Source organism: Notechis scutatus, chromosome 1 (genome assembly GCF_049901735.1).
Source record: "Notechis scutatus isolate UNSWTSFEM ecotype Mainland chromosome 1, rNotScu1.2, whole genome shotgun sequence".
Taxonomy (NCBI): domain Eukaryota; kingdom Metazoa; phylum Chordata; class Lepidosauria; order Squamata; family Elapidae; genus Notechis; species Notechis scutatus.
The window spans coordinates 53,244,721-53,260,933 of record NC_142009.1 but is presented as its reverse complement, the minus strand read 5'-3'; the positions used below and the strand labels follow the sequence as shown (position 1 = coordinate 53,260,933).

General features: G+C 35.4%; 1 protein-coding gene across 3 annotated transcripts in view; it reads left to right on the top strand.

Moving 5' to 3' along the window:
- Positions 1-16,213, top strand: part of EPRS1 (glutamyl-prolyl-tRNA synthetase 1) — a 48,492-nt gene extending 32,279 nt beyond the window's left edge. For all 3 annotated transcript variants that reach the window (XM_026682545.2, XM_026682537.2, XM_087964049.1), the window contains 13 exons: positions 1,593-1,861; positions 3,176-3,227; positions 4,335-4,544; positions 4,887-4,959; positions 5,695-5,774; positions 7,693-7,794; positions 8,880-9,035; positions 9,118-9,315; positions 10,447-10,620; positions 11,128-11,288; positions 12,439-12,517; positions 15,266-15,330; positions 15,851-16,213. In XM_026682545.2, coding sequence (XP_026538330.1) covers positions 1,593-1,861; positions 3,176-3,227; positions 4,335-4,544; positions 4,887-4,959; positions 5,695-5,774; positions 7,693-7,794; positions 8,880-9,035; positions 9,118-9,315; positions 10,447-10,620; positions 11,128-11,288; positions 12,439-12,517; positions 15,266-15,330; positions 15,851-16,001 — 1,770 coding nt within the window. In that variant the 3' untranslated portion in view covers positions 16,002-16,213. The remainder of the gene's footprint in view (positions 1-1,592; positions 1,862-3,175; positions 3,228-4,334; positions 4,545-4,886; positions 4,960-5,694; positions 5,775-7,692; positions 7,795-8,879; positions 9,036-9,117; positions 9,316-10,446; positions 10,621-11,127; positions 11,289-12,438; positions 12,518-15,265; positions 15,331-15,850) is intronic.

Below are 16,213 nucleotides of genomic sequence, written 5' to 3'. Positions count from 1 at the left end.
TCTTTCACTTTCTTGAATTAAACCTGGAAGCCTTCTACATATTTTTAATTATTTTTTCATTTATTAAATACATAATTTATATAGCTGCCTACTTGCTCACAACTACTCTGGATGGATTACAGATAATAAAAACACAATATTAAAAAAATAATAAAATAAAATAATAATAAAATAATCCCCCCTCCTCCTTCTTGGTGACAACACATACTCAATTCAACCATTTAATGGACTCTATCCCACTCTGGATTCCCCAAGCAGACTGGCAAAACTATGTCTTCAGAGCCCTACGAAAGAGGATCAGAGTGGGGGGCAGTCTAATTTCTGGAGGTGTAATGTTCCAGAAAGAAGGAGAAGGCCCTTCTGAGTCTCGCCAGATGTACCTCTTTAGGGGATGAGACTCACAACATTCCTTGCCTCCCTGCTCTAGTGGGTCAGGTGGATGTGACTGGCAAGATGCAGTCTCTCAGATAACCTGATCCCAACTCATGACAGGCTTTAAAGGTGATAACTAGCATCTTGAATTGCACCCAGAAGCAAATTGGCAACTAATGCTGCTACCACAGGAAAGGTGATACATGTGCACACTGAGGTCTGCACAAAATCATGCGGGCCAGAGCATTTTGAACCAACTGGAGCAGCCCCATATAAAGCGAGTTGCAATGGTCAACACAGGAGGTGACTAGAGCATGAGAGACTGTGAGTGTGGATAGTTGGTCCAGGAAAGGGTGTAACTGGTGCACAACCTGCAATTGTGAAAAGGCCTTTCTGGCCACGACTGCCACTTGTTCTTTGAGCAGGAGTTTTTTGTTTTTTGTCCAGGAGAAGCCCCAGATTATGCACTGGGTCTGTTTGGGGCAGTGCCACCCCATCTAAGATCAAAGGTGGCAATTCTACATGATCGAAGAACCCCAAACCCAGAGCCACTCAGTCTTGCCAGGGTTCAGTTTCAACCTATTACTCCCATCTCTCTGTGGAGCGACTGTGGACTTCTTAAACATTTGGGTATTTTTTTGTTTGCTTCTTTGTTTCATTAGATTTAGACATAGCCCAATTCCAAATGAACTCTGGGCACCTCAAAACTTAAACAGAAATAGCAACATATAAAATTCATGAAATGCAAAACAAAGCAATCAGAGTCTGTCTGGATAACGACTCATTCACAAAAAAACACATCGAGAGCTGCATCCATCTTACTCCATACCTGATTGGGTGGAATTCTAACAATGAATAATGCTTACTCTCTGCCTACAGAGTACCAAAATTTTATTTGCAACTCTAAGCAGAAAAGGCATTTTTAAATAGAGATCTTTTGTATTTTTGCTTGAGGTAGAAATTTAAGAATGGGCAAAGATTTTCATTCCTTCTGTTCACTCAGTGGTTCAGCTTTCTCTGATTAAGATTCAATAACTAACAATGCTTTTCTAAGAACCCAGAAAAATCCATGTCTCTAAGTTCACTGCATTTCCTTCATTTACACTTTTGTTCTATACTTTCTCTATCAATTATAATAATTACATATTTGACACAACTAATTGCCTTCTTGGTTTCTCTTTAATTGCCTATGATTCTATGGGAATGTTGCCTTCCCAAAGGATAAAATTGATACTGCAGTACAAAAACTACTTCAGCTGAAAGCTCAGTACAAGCTGTTAACAGGAGTAGACTACAAACCAGTTTCTACAACTGGTGCAGAAGATAAAGACAAGAAGAAGAAGGAGAAGGAGAACAAATCTGAAAAGCAAAATAAGCAACAAAAACAGAACGAGGGACAGAAGAAAGGAATGCAAAAAGACCAAGGAAGTAATTATAATCTGTCTTCTGATGGACCAGGGGATGGTCAAGGACCTAAGAAACAAACAAGGTAAAAGTGTTAAGATATAATGCAAACTTTATGATAAACAGAAGAGGTAATTTTCAAATAATTACACGGAACAGCTTGATTTTACAGCTATTTTGTAATTTTAATCTGTGTGGACTTCAATTTTAAACTTTTGGATTGAGTTTTCTGATTCAGCAGACTTCAAATATAAAATGACACAATTTTAATTCAGGCCTCACCAATAAATAACAACAAATAATAACAATAATAAAGCCTAAGAGTCTCGGTGCCACAGTGGTTAGAATGCAGTACTGCAGGCTACTTCTGCTGACTGCTGGCTGCCTGCAATTTGGCAGTTTGAATCTCACAAGGCTCAAGGTTGACTCAGCTTTCCATCCTTCCGAATTTGGTAAAATGAGGACCCAGATTGTTGGGAGCAATATGCTGACTCTGTAAACCCCTTAGAGAGGGCTGTAAAGCACTGTGAAGCGGTGTATAAGTCTAAATGCTATTGCTTATATGTTGTTTCTAAAGCTGTCAAGGCAATTTATGTCATTTACATAAGTATATATTGCTTACAAATTTTGATATAATTTAGCTCCAATGGCTCTGTTAGCCTGTAAAAATCAAGATTTTACCATGCATACAGAGATAATATGCATGCAGTAGTCCTTTTCATAGATAACATACTATAGCAAGGATTTTTTTTCTGTCCTTCAATTGTAATTGAGCAATTTTAATTATGTTGTCTCTGTTTAAAATTTATTCAGTACCAGATATTTCCTTGGTCCTGTGTAAAATATGATATAATCTCACCTTTGATAACAAAGATGAAAGAAGATAAAGTAATAAAGACATAATTATGATGCTTGAAGTGATAATGCTTCATGAAAGACCTTTACAACTGAAAGACATTTTAAGGAACAGTTAAGGAAATTATGGGAAACTGGCAGAATTTCCCTCCCTCTCGAAAAAGTAGCAATAGAAATGGGCCATTTTCTGGAAATTATGATGGCAAATCCAGAATTTTCAAAATATTTAGATTTTAAAAACAAATTATATCTCCCTAAATATATTAAAAAATATGTTGGCAAAACCAGAGATATCAAAATATTTTGCCTTTTTAAAAATAAACTCTTGTATCTAAATATGGACATATAATATGGCTTAATCTTCTATTTTTAATATGGATGTTGTAATAAAAAGTAAACATTAAAATTTTATTTTTGTTTCTGGATTTTGTACTGTATATGCAATTTAATTTTTTGAGGTAGAATATTAAAACAAATAAACTTCCTTTTTTTAATTCAGCAATTATTAACCAAAATGTATTAATTTATTTTCTCTTTGCTACAGATTGGGTCTAGAAGCTAAGAAGGAAGAAAATCTAGCTGAATGGTATTCTCAGGCAAGTATATCTCAAATGGACATATTTTCCCTCAAAATGGCTTGCTTGTAACAACTTAGTAATTGGCATTATGTAAATTATATCCTTAAAATATCAATGTTAACTCAAAATCTCAATATATTTTTACTGATTAAATCTATTTGGTTAGATCCAGAGTTCATAACTGAAGTAGTAGAAAATCCTTAATTTCTGTGAATTATTGCTCAAAATGAAAAGAATGTGAAAGAAAACCCAATCTGAAAAAGGCTACAATGCTGAAATGGAAATGAATGCACAACTATTTTATTTGTTTATTTATAGCTACCCATTTTTCACAAAATGTGACCCTGGGAGGCATACAACAATCAAATAATAAATGTGAAAAGAGGCAATATAAAAATGTAAAATCTTAATTAAAATGGAAATTATAAAACCAAATATACTGACTCTAAGCAAAGTGGGGGGGGATAAGAATGATCACCTAGCAATGGAGCCATCTGAGTATATCTCTAGTTCCCTGGGAGTTGTGGGCCCGATTATATAATCAGGTCTTGAAGGACTTCTGAAATATCAAAAAGGGATGGAGCTATTCTAATTTGGGGGAGAAGAATGTTCCATAAGGTTGAGGCGGACTCCACGGCTGTGAAGGCTTGTCTCCTGTGACCTACCAAATGAAAGTCTGTAGCTGGTATTCGCAACACATCTGCCACACTTAATGGGGTGGGCTGATGTTACCAGGGATAGGATGTTATTTTTAAATATAGTTACTTTTTATAGGGAATTTGGATAGTACATTTGTGATAAAAATGATTTCAACCTAACATACAATTTCCTTGAAATCAGTAGGCTATATTTAATTCTGAGTCAGCTGTATTCATAACCTATATAAATGTATATATTATATGTATATTATTGATACTCCACTACAATTCCATGTGACTTGGCATTTTATAGAAAACATCTAGTCTGTATTTAAATTGCTTTAGAAGAAGCCCCTCTATCTCTGGGTATTTCTTTTTTTTTTTTTCACTTTAATATTTCTTATTTATTTCATTCCACTATGTTATTGAACATTTATTCTTCTGCATACTCAGCAACATGACCAAAGCATATTTATTTTAAATAAAGGTAATCACTAAATCAGAGATGATTGAGTACTATGACGTCAGTGGCTGCTACATTCTCCGTCCCTGGGCCTTTTCAGTATGGGAAGCTATCAAAGACTTTTTTGATAGTGAAATAAAAAAACTTGGAGTGGAAAACTGCTACTTCCCCATGTTTGTATCTCAAGCTGCATTGGAAAAAGAGAAGACACACATTGCAGATTTTGCCCCAGAGGTAAATTTAAATCTTATATTAATTTCACCTTTGCTCTGAAAATGCTGCAAAGATTTCTAAAGACTACCCCCCCACAAAAAAAAATTGTGACTAGCAAAAAGTAGGCATGTATATTTAAAGGAGTTGGTTCTTCGACTGGGCATTGAATTGTGTATCTTTGAATGCTTATATATCTAGGTTCTCAGTTAATCATTATAAAAAGCAATAGTATAGGAAAGTAGATCTTTTTTATAGCAGTATTAATTAAATTGTACTTCCCATATTGTTAAGAATACTTTGTGTGTATAATGTGTGTACATAAACAAAAAGTTCATACAAAACAAAACATTCTGTGGTTTTTAGGTTGCCTGGGTTACAAAGTCTGGTAAAACAGAGCTGGCAGAACCAATTGCTGTACGTCCTACTAGTGAAACAGGTAACAATGAATGGTGTAAAATGCAGTAGAAAAACACTAGACTTTCTCTTAATGTGATGCTACTGCAAACTAGTGACAGTGGCTTTTGAAACAAAAATGGATTTGTTTTTGATTCAAACAAAGAGCTATCAGAATGTTGCTAAGAAGCATACACTTCAAGGAAAGAGGGGATGGAAAATATCGATTGGTTTTTAACTGAGGTAAGCTTGAGACAAAATCCACTTAAATCAATGAATCTATTAGAAATATAATTATTTTTGGATTATAAAATTGTATTGCCCGTTTCCTACTTTTAAAAATTCTACAAAATGGGTGACAATATCCAACTTAAAAAATTAATTAAGAACCTCTACAAAGAAGGTGTTAAAACCATAAGTACTAAACCATGATCAGGAAAACAGCAACATCTATTTAATCAAATCAATGCCTGGGTACATAGAGATGTGTTAAACTGACCTCTAAACTTACAAGCCTTAACTCCAGCTGTATTCAAATAGGAAAGAAATTCTGCAACTGGGATAGTTGTATTAGCAAAGTCCTCTTTTGGAATGTCACACAACAGATGCAGCATGCTTAGGAGGGCACCTCTACTAGATCTTATTTGATGATGGGCACTGAGAGAGCAGACCCTTAGTCTATTACTGATATCTTGAAAATCAACTTAATTTCAAAATAAATAACAGATTACTTTGCATTCTTTCAAAAAATATTATCTTCCATGTTTTTGACTTGTAGTAATGTATCCTGCATATGCAAAATGGATTCAGTCCCACAGAGATCTTCCAGTCAAACTTAATCAGTGGTGCAACGTTGTAGTAAGTAGAGGTTTTTACAGAATATATTTTATTATTTTCTGGTTAACCAGTAATTGTTGCTCCTGCCCATTTATTACAGTGCAGTAATAATCTTGCTTCTCCAGCTGCGCTGGAGCAGTACAGTTAAACTATCTAGCTTGACCTTCCTCAAGAAACTGGACAGCCCGGCCTTGCAAAGACATGCACTTGCAACCATTATCAGCTCATCTACCCCAGCCCAAAGAGCCCGAATGAGTCCTCCCAGAACTTTGTTGGAACCCAACCAGCCTAGCCTTGCTGGATCTAGGCTGGTAGACATGGCTCACCTGCATAAAACTGGCCTAACTGATCCACCCCCATTTTACTTGCATATATGCCAATGTTAGGCTATATATGGCAGATGTGTCTAAAGCTGGTCTGTTTGATCACACCCTTTTGTCCGAAGGGACACAATATCTTTCATAGAGAGCTTATTAAACCATAACTGGGTGTTTTCTCTGACATGGCTGTGTTTATAGTCAGCCAAGTTGAGCATCGTGTTCCCCAAATCCTTAGGAAGGCTTACCTGGGGGAAAGTTGGTGGTAAATAAGAGAAGAGAATGAGAAAAGTTAGGAGGCAGAGTGAATAATGTTCCCAAAATATAATGCATTATATTATTCATGAACAGCAGATATATAGTACGTAAGCCACAAGAATTGTAACTTCTGTCATTAAATATCCGGGTGTCAGTGTAAATGCAGTTTTAAATGAAGAAAAAACTTAAATATAGAAGCCAGTGTTTAAGGTCTTAAAAGCAGCCATAGAGGAAACATCTTGTATAAAAGAGGTTCATAAAGCTGGACTCATATCTCAATAATTTCAAAACAGGCATTTCTGCACAACGGCACCAATATTAAACCCTTAAAAGGCATGCGAAACTTTTGGCTCGCAACAGAGGGCAGAGCTGTTCCTCAAGTGGGCAACAACAGTGTAGAAATTTACCTATCAGCCCTTTGGATTTAACTCAAACATCTACAGGAACCCACAGCAGGCTTCATATATTCCTGGTGGGAATCCCCACTATAGCACAGTGTCAAACTCACTGCGTTACATTGCCGTCATGTGACATGTTGCAACGGTTTTTCCCTTCATGGAACTGGAGTGGACGTGGCCTGCACGTGATGCATCCAGCCTGTGGGCCGCCACTTTGACACCCCTGTACTATAATTTTTCTTAAGAGGCATCTCTATACAGGTTGTCCTCGACTTATGAACACAGTTGAGCCCAAACTTTTTGTTGCTAAGCCAGGCAATTGTTAAGTGAGTTTTGCCCCATTTTGCGATCTTTTTTTTTTCCAGCTGTTTAAGCGAATCACTTCAATTGTTAAGTGAATCATGCAGTCATTAAACAAATCTGGCTTTCCCCCTTTGACTTTTCATGTCAGAAGCTGACTGGGAGAACTGCAAATGGTGATCATATTAGCCCGGGACAGTGCATCTGTCATAAATACATGCCAGTTACCAAGCACACAAATTTTGATCAGCTGTCCACAGGGATGCTGCAATAGTCATAAATGTGAAAAACAGTCACTTCTCAGTGTTGTTGTACTGAGTCACTAAACTAAACATTGAGTTGAACGGTCACTAAATGAATTGTTGTAAGTTGAGGACTACCTGTCTAGTTAGACTATAGGAGTAATGTAAAAGTAAAAGTAAAAAGTAAAACTAAAAGTAATGATAAATGAACGTAATATATTGTTCCAGTGATGCAGATCATTCCCATTTAAATAGGTTTTTCCCAGTATGTGAGTGAAACTGTAGCTCCCTAAATTTCTTAAATTATAACTTATCATTCAGAGACAATAGTTCTGAGGCATGTCCAAAAGGTCTCCTTAAAAGTGAATGTATTGATGAAGATTATGATTTGAACAAAGCTTAATTTTTATTAAATTGTTTGAAGCGTTGGGAGTTCAAGCATCCACAACCATTTTTGCGTACTCGTGAATTCCTGTGGCAAGAAGGACATACGGCATTCTCTACTTACGAAGAAGCAGCTGAAGAGGTACCACATGCAAAATAATTTTTTAAAAAGCATTGCTTAACCTTTCAAGGTCCCAAAGGTGCTTTTTCAAGAGGCAATTGGACTTTCTTGTTTTTCTTTGAAGATATTTTGCTTCTCATCCAAGAAGCTTCTTCAACCCTGATGAATCTTCTTTAATGAAAAGCGAAATGTCTTCAAAGAAAAACAAGAAAATCCAGTTGCTCTTGAAAAAGCACCTTTGGAATAACCATGACCCGGGAATCTCCATAGACATTTAACCTTTCAAGACTTTCAAAGGATAAAATACAAAATATTTGCCTAAATATTACACTGCTATTTTACACATAAAACAAACATTTTAAAGTTTTGCACACACATTTGTTTGTTTATGGGGGTAATGGTATATGTCTACATAGTATACTGGGATGGACAACTGCAACAGACTAATCATCATCATCATCCTAAAAAAAACAGCTGTCTCCTCCAGGAAGCTTCTTTGACAAGTGCATTTGCAGAAGCAGCACAGTTCACAAACATGCCACCATTACATACTTAAAGTTTGTTGCAAGTCTGCAATGATATCACATATGTTATTTTTGCCCCATGTGCTGGTAGCCATGCTTCCTGGATGAGAACAAAGATTTGATAAATTAATGAATTGTTTTTATGCTTTTGAGAATACATGCAATACAGTAGTGAATCTGGTTGTGTTTTCCTGTTGTATGCTGTGAGGTTTATAGTAATATATTTGATTGCTGTAATTTGCTACTTGCTCTTCTTGGTGCTTGTAAAATCGATATATATTAAAATTATTTTACTAAATCTTATAGGAGAATTACAAATGCATTTAAACAAAATTTACATTTAGTTTAGGCATTGAGTTCAAGAATAACTGAACATTTATTTTAAAAAATCTGCATTATCCATTGCAACTCTGTAGTTATTACTACTATTTAAACCTGCAATTAATGACAAAATCTTAATCAGAACAATTAGGTTTGTATCCGATTGAGCATTGTTGACTTATAGGAAACTATCAAATATTAAAATCTATTCTGTATATATACTTAGAAAATTAAATAGTTTCTAACTTTTTTGCTTGCTAGGTACTGCAGATTCTTGATCTATATGCTCGTGTATATGAAGAACTTCTTGCAATTCCTGTTGTGAAAGGAAGAAAGACAGAAAAAGAAAAGTTTGCAGGTGGAGACTACACCACAACAGTTGAGGCATTTATATCTGCAAGTGGGAGAGCGATCCAGGTACAGTACCAAATTCGTTGTTTACCATATATTTATGCATAGAAGTTTACTGAATTCTTTATTTTCTTGTATTGTATTTTAGGGAGCAACATCTCATCACTTGGGACAGAATTTTTCAAAGATGTTTGAGATTGTCTTTGAAGATCCCAGAGTACCAGGAGAGAAACAATTTGCTTATCAAAATTCTTGGGGCATTACAACCCGTACTATTGGTGTTATGACCATGATTCATGGTGATAACATGGGTTTGGTGCTGCCACCTAGAGTAGCATGTTTTCAGGTGAGTAAAAAAACCACCTCTTTAATGGCTTTTTCCTTTTTTCCTTGCCATTTTCTAGAAAGGGGGGTGTAGACAAACTAGATTTAAGCTATAGTTGACAAGTTTTGAAGTCCTAATTACTTTAGCTGTAGTTACTTGTCCTGTAAATTTTAGGAAATCCTAAACTTCCATAATTAAGTCCCATTTATATTTGAGTTCAATCCTTCAACAATTGGCAATTAAATTTAGGGAAAGCTGTATTCAAAGAGAGGTATAGGAGCAACGTTCTATCTGGTACCACAAAGGGGCAAAGAAGGCCATGTAACGTGTGGTGCCAGCATCTCTATATTACTGTGTCAGCAGGAAAAAGTTCAAGTAGATACAACTATTTGCATTGTTATTACATTCTGAAGTTTTGAATAGACAAGTAGGAAAAAAAGGGGATGAGGTAGAGATTATGCTTTTATATAGAAATAATCCTGATGTTCTATTGCCTTTCTCAGCAAATTGGTGTGATTGCAATACTTGATTGTTGTTTGTTTACTTGTTTTTGTATGCTTTAATAAATATGTGCAGACACAAAGTTGGAATCAATTATTAGCATGAGAAAAAATGTTTAAAAGGTTCTAGTATTAGAAAGAGTTGTTCAGAAATTTAGTAGACTCCCAAGTACGAAAATTAAGAATGATAAATTATATATTTATTAATGCTTTCTCTTTGAGAAAGGTAGAAATTATGAAAGAAAGATATCATGAAGGAAGAATGCATGGGCCAAATAGTATGACAAAGTGAAAATATTGACAGCATATTTTAATTTTTTTTTGTCCCTTTCCTTTGAATCAGATAGTTTGAGTAATTTTCCACAGTTTTTGGATTGCCTTCATTAAAAATTATAAAACAAAAATCCATCCTGTGTATTTTATAGCTGTGTATTATAATCCTTACAAGTTGTACATTAATTAATAGAACTATGTAAATCTTTGGCAAACATAAAATTGTATATCTAGGATATTTTTCCTGAAGCAGATGCATATATTTTCCAATGTCATGCAGTTTCTTTAGGAACTGCTCCTCAAACACACAACTGCACAACAGCTTCATTTAGTGAGGCTTTCTTCTGCCTAATTTTATAACTACTGGCTCCTTATTCAGGTGGTGATTATTCCTTGTGGTATCACTAATTCCCTTTTGGAAGAAGAGAAGGAGGCTTTACTGGCAAAATGCAATGAATATTGTAAGAGATTGAGCAAAGCTAATATCCGTGTGCGAACTGACTTGAGAGAGAACTATTCACCCGGCTGGAAATTCAACCACTGGGAGCTTAAGGTAAATATTTTAATTCTGTTCTCTTCTGATTAATTCTTTATTACAGGCTTTTTCACCTGTATAATTTGATATTGGAAGTATCTATAGAAAATAAATGTAAAAATGTAAAATAAATGTAAAAATCAGTACAAACTGATAAGTTGTACTTTATCTATGAATATATGCTGCCACCTGGTATTTGGAGAGGAACCATCCATTCCTGAGCGTCTGTGGGATGAACATTTCCATCTGTCGATCATTATTACCTCACTGCTGAATTTTGGAAAAAGTAATTTTTTTTGTATAAACCAAGCTTCCTAATCTGTCCTTGGTGGACTAGGCTCCTTAATATTGGTTGTTGAATTGAAGAATAATTTGTGTAAAATGTTACATTTTAATAGATCTAATCTGGGGAGTCTTCAGCGTAACCCAAAAGAGTGTTTTGCCCTTATGTTTTGTTTAATAATATCTGGAAAATGTGAAGAAGAAGAAAAAAATCCACTCAGTTTGTGACTTTTTGACTTACAGGGTGTTCCAGTCAGGCTTGAAGTGGGGCCACGTGATATGAAGAATCATCAGTTTGTAGCTGTTAGAAGGGACACAGGAGAAAAGTTGTCCTTTTCTGAAAATGAAGCAGTGGACCAACTCAGCCGTGTTCTGGAAGAAATCCATCTTAATCTTTATAACAGGTTAGACTTGGGGATAGGGAAAAGGGAGTGTGATAGAATGGAGAAGATGAACACCTTCTGCAGTCCTGTCCCATGATTTCAGATACATATCAACTAAGCTTACAGTAATAAATGAAAGATAAGAACTAAACAAGGGCATCTGAATTCCAAGAAGATTAACTAGTGGAAAACAGCTAGGCCACCTCTGAAATTTACATAGTCCAGAGAAGAAGTAGAACGTCGTTCGGTTTACCATACAGCTGGAGATCCTACTCTTGGATAAGTGCCATCATGATGAGGATACACTCTGGGTCACAGATGAACAGCCTTCTGCAAGTCCCAAGTCCAGAGAGCAGGACATGCCCTGAAGGATATGCGTGCTTGGGAGGCTCATTAATTTAAAAAATTAAGGAATTTTAGCCCTTAGTTGTTCAATGCTTTGTATAACAATCTTACCTGATAGCAGACTGACAGCCACATTAATCTTTTTAGGACAGATATAATATGTATGTATGTATGTATGTATGTATGTATGTATGTATGTATGTATGTATTAAAATACCCAATCAGCAGTCTAGCAGCTGTAATCTGTACTGGTTGTATTAAGTAGTGAGTGAGATTTGGTTACACTTTTATATGGGGCTTTCAAGTGAATTTAATATGTGGAAAAAGTTAAATGCAAATTCAAGAAAATTTGAATATGAGGGAATGATAAGAGATTGACCTTTTTAAACAGCCTGATTCAGTACACTTACGCAACTGTACTGAATCAAGTTGTTTAAAACATTAAAAAGGTTCATTACAGATCATCCTCGACTTATAACCACAATTAGGAGTGGAATTGCAGTCATAAGTTGTTGTGGTCATGTCAAAGCACCCATGTGACTGGATCTTTGTTTGACCATTTTTACAGCAGTCATTAAGCAAACCACACAGTGCTAAGTTCAAAATCCCTACATAGTACTAAGTTCAAAATCACATGACTATGTGTGGTGATTAAATGAATCCGTTTTGTCCCAGCAAAAAAAATTAACAAATTGCAATTACATGACTGTAGGATGCTGCAACTGATCATAAATGCGAGCACCTGTTTTGAGGCTGTCATAACTTTGAACGATCATTAAGTGACTAGTCATATCTGTAACTGAACTGAACGATTTCTTTATCTTAGAGCTGCTGAAGATCTTAAGAGTCATATGGTGGTAGCCAATTCTATGGAAGAGTTTCAGAAAGAGCTTGATTCTGGAAAGGTAAATAATTTGCCATTGGTTACGAGTCCCTTCCTGTGCATTCTTAAATCCCAGTAAATGCAGTAAAACATGCATTCATGGACTTTTTTTTTTTAAGAAAGTAACTGCTAGGATTCTGAAAGCTTTCTTGATCCTGGAACTTCAGAATATTCTGGAGAATTCTTAAATGCTCCATTTCCCTCAAACTGCGAAGCTTTCCCCAAAATATGCTGTTGTGGAATGCAGCTTGCTTATTTAAACAGTGAGAACCGGAGTGGTGCAAAACTGTTTTAAGGATGGCTTGGTCCTGAAATAGAACTTGCAATGCCATGTCTAGTACATCTCAAAATTACTTCAAGTTGGGAGGATTTACTTCTGGGAATCATAAAACATGCCCTGGAACATCACTATGCAGAAGGAAATTTGGCATGTCTGGAGAGAAACTCAGCATTTTGGAGTTTCCAGAACGTTTCAGTCCCAGGGCAACAAGCCTTATGCATCCCTAATAAGGATCATTTGATCACATAAACTAGCTGAAGAATTAAAGACAATGCTTTCAATTATAAATGTAGATGAATGAATAATGTACTGTACATGCAAGCAATGCAGCCAACAAATTGTTTGTTTAGTTATTTTAAAACATGTTTATTAGCTTTAATGAATACAGTAGCTACAGTTAGCCATTCTGGGTGTTTTGTTTCAAGTGAGTTCTTGTTGAGCATTTTCCTCACCAGACCGCTAATTCAGGAATACAGGACATCTCAAATGATATGGAGATGTTTTTCTTCTGTCAGAGTGGCAATGGAGGTGAAGTATGGCAAATAGTTATCAGAAAGATAACACAGGAATAGCAACTACTTTCATCCTATCTCTTTTCAAAGCATAAGATAAATGAGGTCACCCCACCATCGGAACACTTGCTGTCTTGCTTTATCAGCAGAAAAAAAACAGCAAGTTGGATGTCTGATCAGACCCTGTAATGGGAATAATTGTAAAATAATTTAAAATGATATAATTAATGCATTCAGTTCATAGGACACACTATTTGCGTCAAGACACTGTTTCTATCTGATTTAAATAAAGATCACCAAGTACATGCTAAGATGTCAAAAGACAAGGGGTTATTGGAACTGATATGAGAGAGCAATAAAATACTTTTCGCTGCAATAAAATATTGTTGCTGGTTTACAGAAAGCAAAGTTTACTCCTTGGTTTACAGTAGGTTTATTCTAAGGCACCACTTACCTATTTGGCACAACATGTGAAATGTAACTTTCTTTAGAATAAAGAATATACTTGACAGAGAGAGGCAGGTAGGTAGGTGTGTAAATATGCATTCTTTCAATTTATAAGGCAATGTCAATTAGAATTCATTAGATATAATATAGATTTGGGAGGAAGTGCTGAAGAAGTGCATGGAAGAATGGATAGTTTGATCCACTAGTTCAGGGGGCTCCAACCCCTGGTCTGTGGACCAGCACCGGGCTGCGGCATGCGAGAAAATGGGTGTGTGAAGCTCCATCCGTGGGATCCAGGCAGCATGTGAAATTATGTACCTTCCAGTCCTTTGAAAAATGTCTCTCCTTTTGGTCCCTAGTGCCCAAAAGGTTGGAGCCCTTCCACTAGCTCTGTTCTCTTCCACTGATAGATGTGAATAGAACTTTTGTGAACTTTGAGTTTGAATTAATTTCTATTTGTATCAGTTTAAGATTTATATAAATCGGAATGAGTCTTAGTCACAAAATGCAACTGAATTATTAGAGATTACAGGTAGTCCTCGACTTACAATAGTTCATTTAGTTTGAAGTTACAACAACATTGAAAAAAGTGACTTATGACTGTTTTCCACACTTACGACTGTTGCACTATCCCCAATGGTCCCATGATCAAAATTCAGATGTTTGGCAACTGATTCATATCTATGACAGTTGCAGTGTCCTGGGATCATGTGATCACCTTTTGCTGCCTTCTGACAAGTAAAATCAATGGAAAAGCCAGATTCACTTAACAACCGTATTACTATCTTAACAACTGCAATGACTTGCTTAATAACTATGGCAAGAAAGGTTGTAAAATGGGGCAAAATTCATTTAACAAATGTCTTGCTTAGCAACATAAATTTTGGGCTAATACATTGACCACAATGTATATCAGAATGCTGAAAATTATTGTAAGTATTTGCAAAGAAGGTTTTTTTTTCATCATTAAATAGAAATTATGTTGCCCTATCACATCTGAAAAATGCACTGCAAATTTTGAAATTTTATTAGAATAGTATGGATATCAAATTTTTGAAAACAAAATCAGAAATTAAAGCAGGAATTTTGCCTTTTATCTTCCATTGTTTTGTTAAAATAAGGATGATCTCCACATTTGTCTCTTTACAATGTTTAGTTCTTTTTATTATAAAGATTAGATTTCCCCAAAAAAATTCTGTGGTTCAATTTGTTGTTTTATGTGATTTTGCTAATAAGAGATGCCTTTATGCTTTCATTAAATGTGCATGTTAAAGTCTTATAAGGCTTAAAGAAAACACTGAATAAATCTTAGCAGTTGTCTATGTACTGAATATACAAAGACAGTTTATAAGCAAGTAGAGTCAGTGTGATTACTTTTAAGATAGCTGGAGTTACTTTAGCTCTTTGGTATTGCAAATCTAAATAGAGAGCCCTAAAGCAATGGATATTATTACAATTTAATAAAATTCTTATTTAAAAAGTAACTCTTGTTACATGATCTCTAAAATATGTGCATGTTCCCTTATTTCAGATAGTGCAGATTCCTTTCTGTGGAGAAATAGAATGTGAGGATTGGATCAAAAAAGCAACTGCCAGGTAAGAAGAGAGAGAGAGAGAGAGGTGTTATGTAGATGAGTAAAAGAGAAATAAATTTTAGAATGGATATTTTTCAGTTACAATATATTTTATGTGTTACGGTTTGAAAACTAGAAAGAATTTTTTTGTAAAAACTTGCATGTATGACTAATGTAAAGAATTAACTTATGAAAAATACATCTGTATGAAACAATGGTGACATGGTGTATGTGTTGGTGAACAAAAGCAATGCCCTGCTGGATTGGATCCCTGATCCATCTAGTCCAGCACTCTGTTCTCATAGTGGCCAACAAACTGCACAAAGAAGCCCAGAAGTCTTCCAGCAGACGGCTCTCGGAGGCAGTCTCACATCCTTCAAGGCTAATAGAACCTAATTAATTCATTTGCTTAAAGATATTTTAACTTTTGTAAGGTAAGCACTAACTAGGTCATACCTGACAACTTCTAACTGACAAGTATAAGCTGTTCCAAATTAATAAGCTGAGAATTGTACAAAAAAAACCCCTGCTTTCTGTTTCAGAGATCAAGATCTTGAACCTGGCGCTCCATCCATGGGAGCAAAAAGTCTCTGCATCCCCTTTAAACCACTTTGTGAGCTGCAGAATGGAGCAAGATGTGTCTGTGACAAGAACCCTGCAAAGTTTTACACTCTCTTTGGGCGCAGTTATTAAATTACTGTTGGAAATGATAGTTTCCTTATATTTCAACTCAACTTTTTAAATTAAAGACAGATGTTTCCTGATACTATCCAGGTTTTTGTTGTTACTTTTTAAAATAGCAACTAACAAAGCCATAGAGAGTCATATCCTTTCAGTTCAACTTGCAGTATTGCATAAACCTTTCTGTATACAGTATCTCTATAATAAATAAGTATTGTCATCTA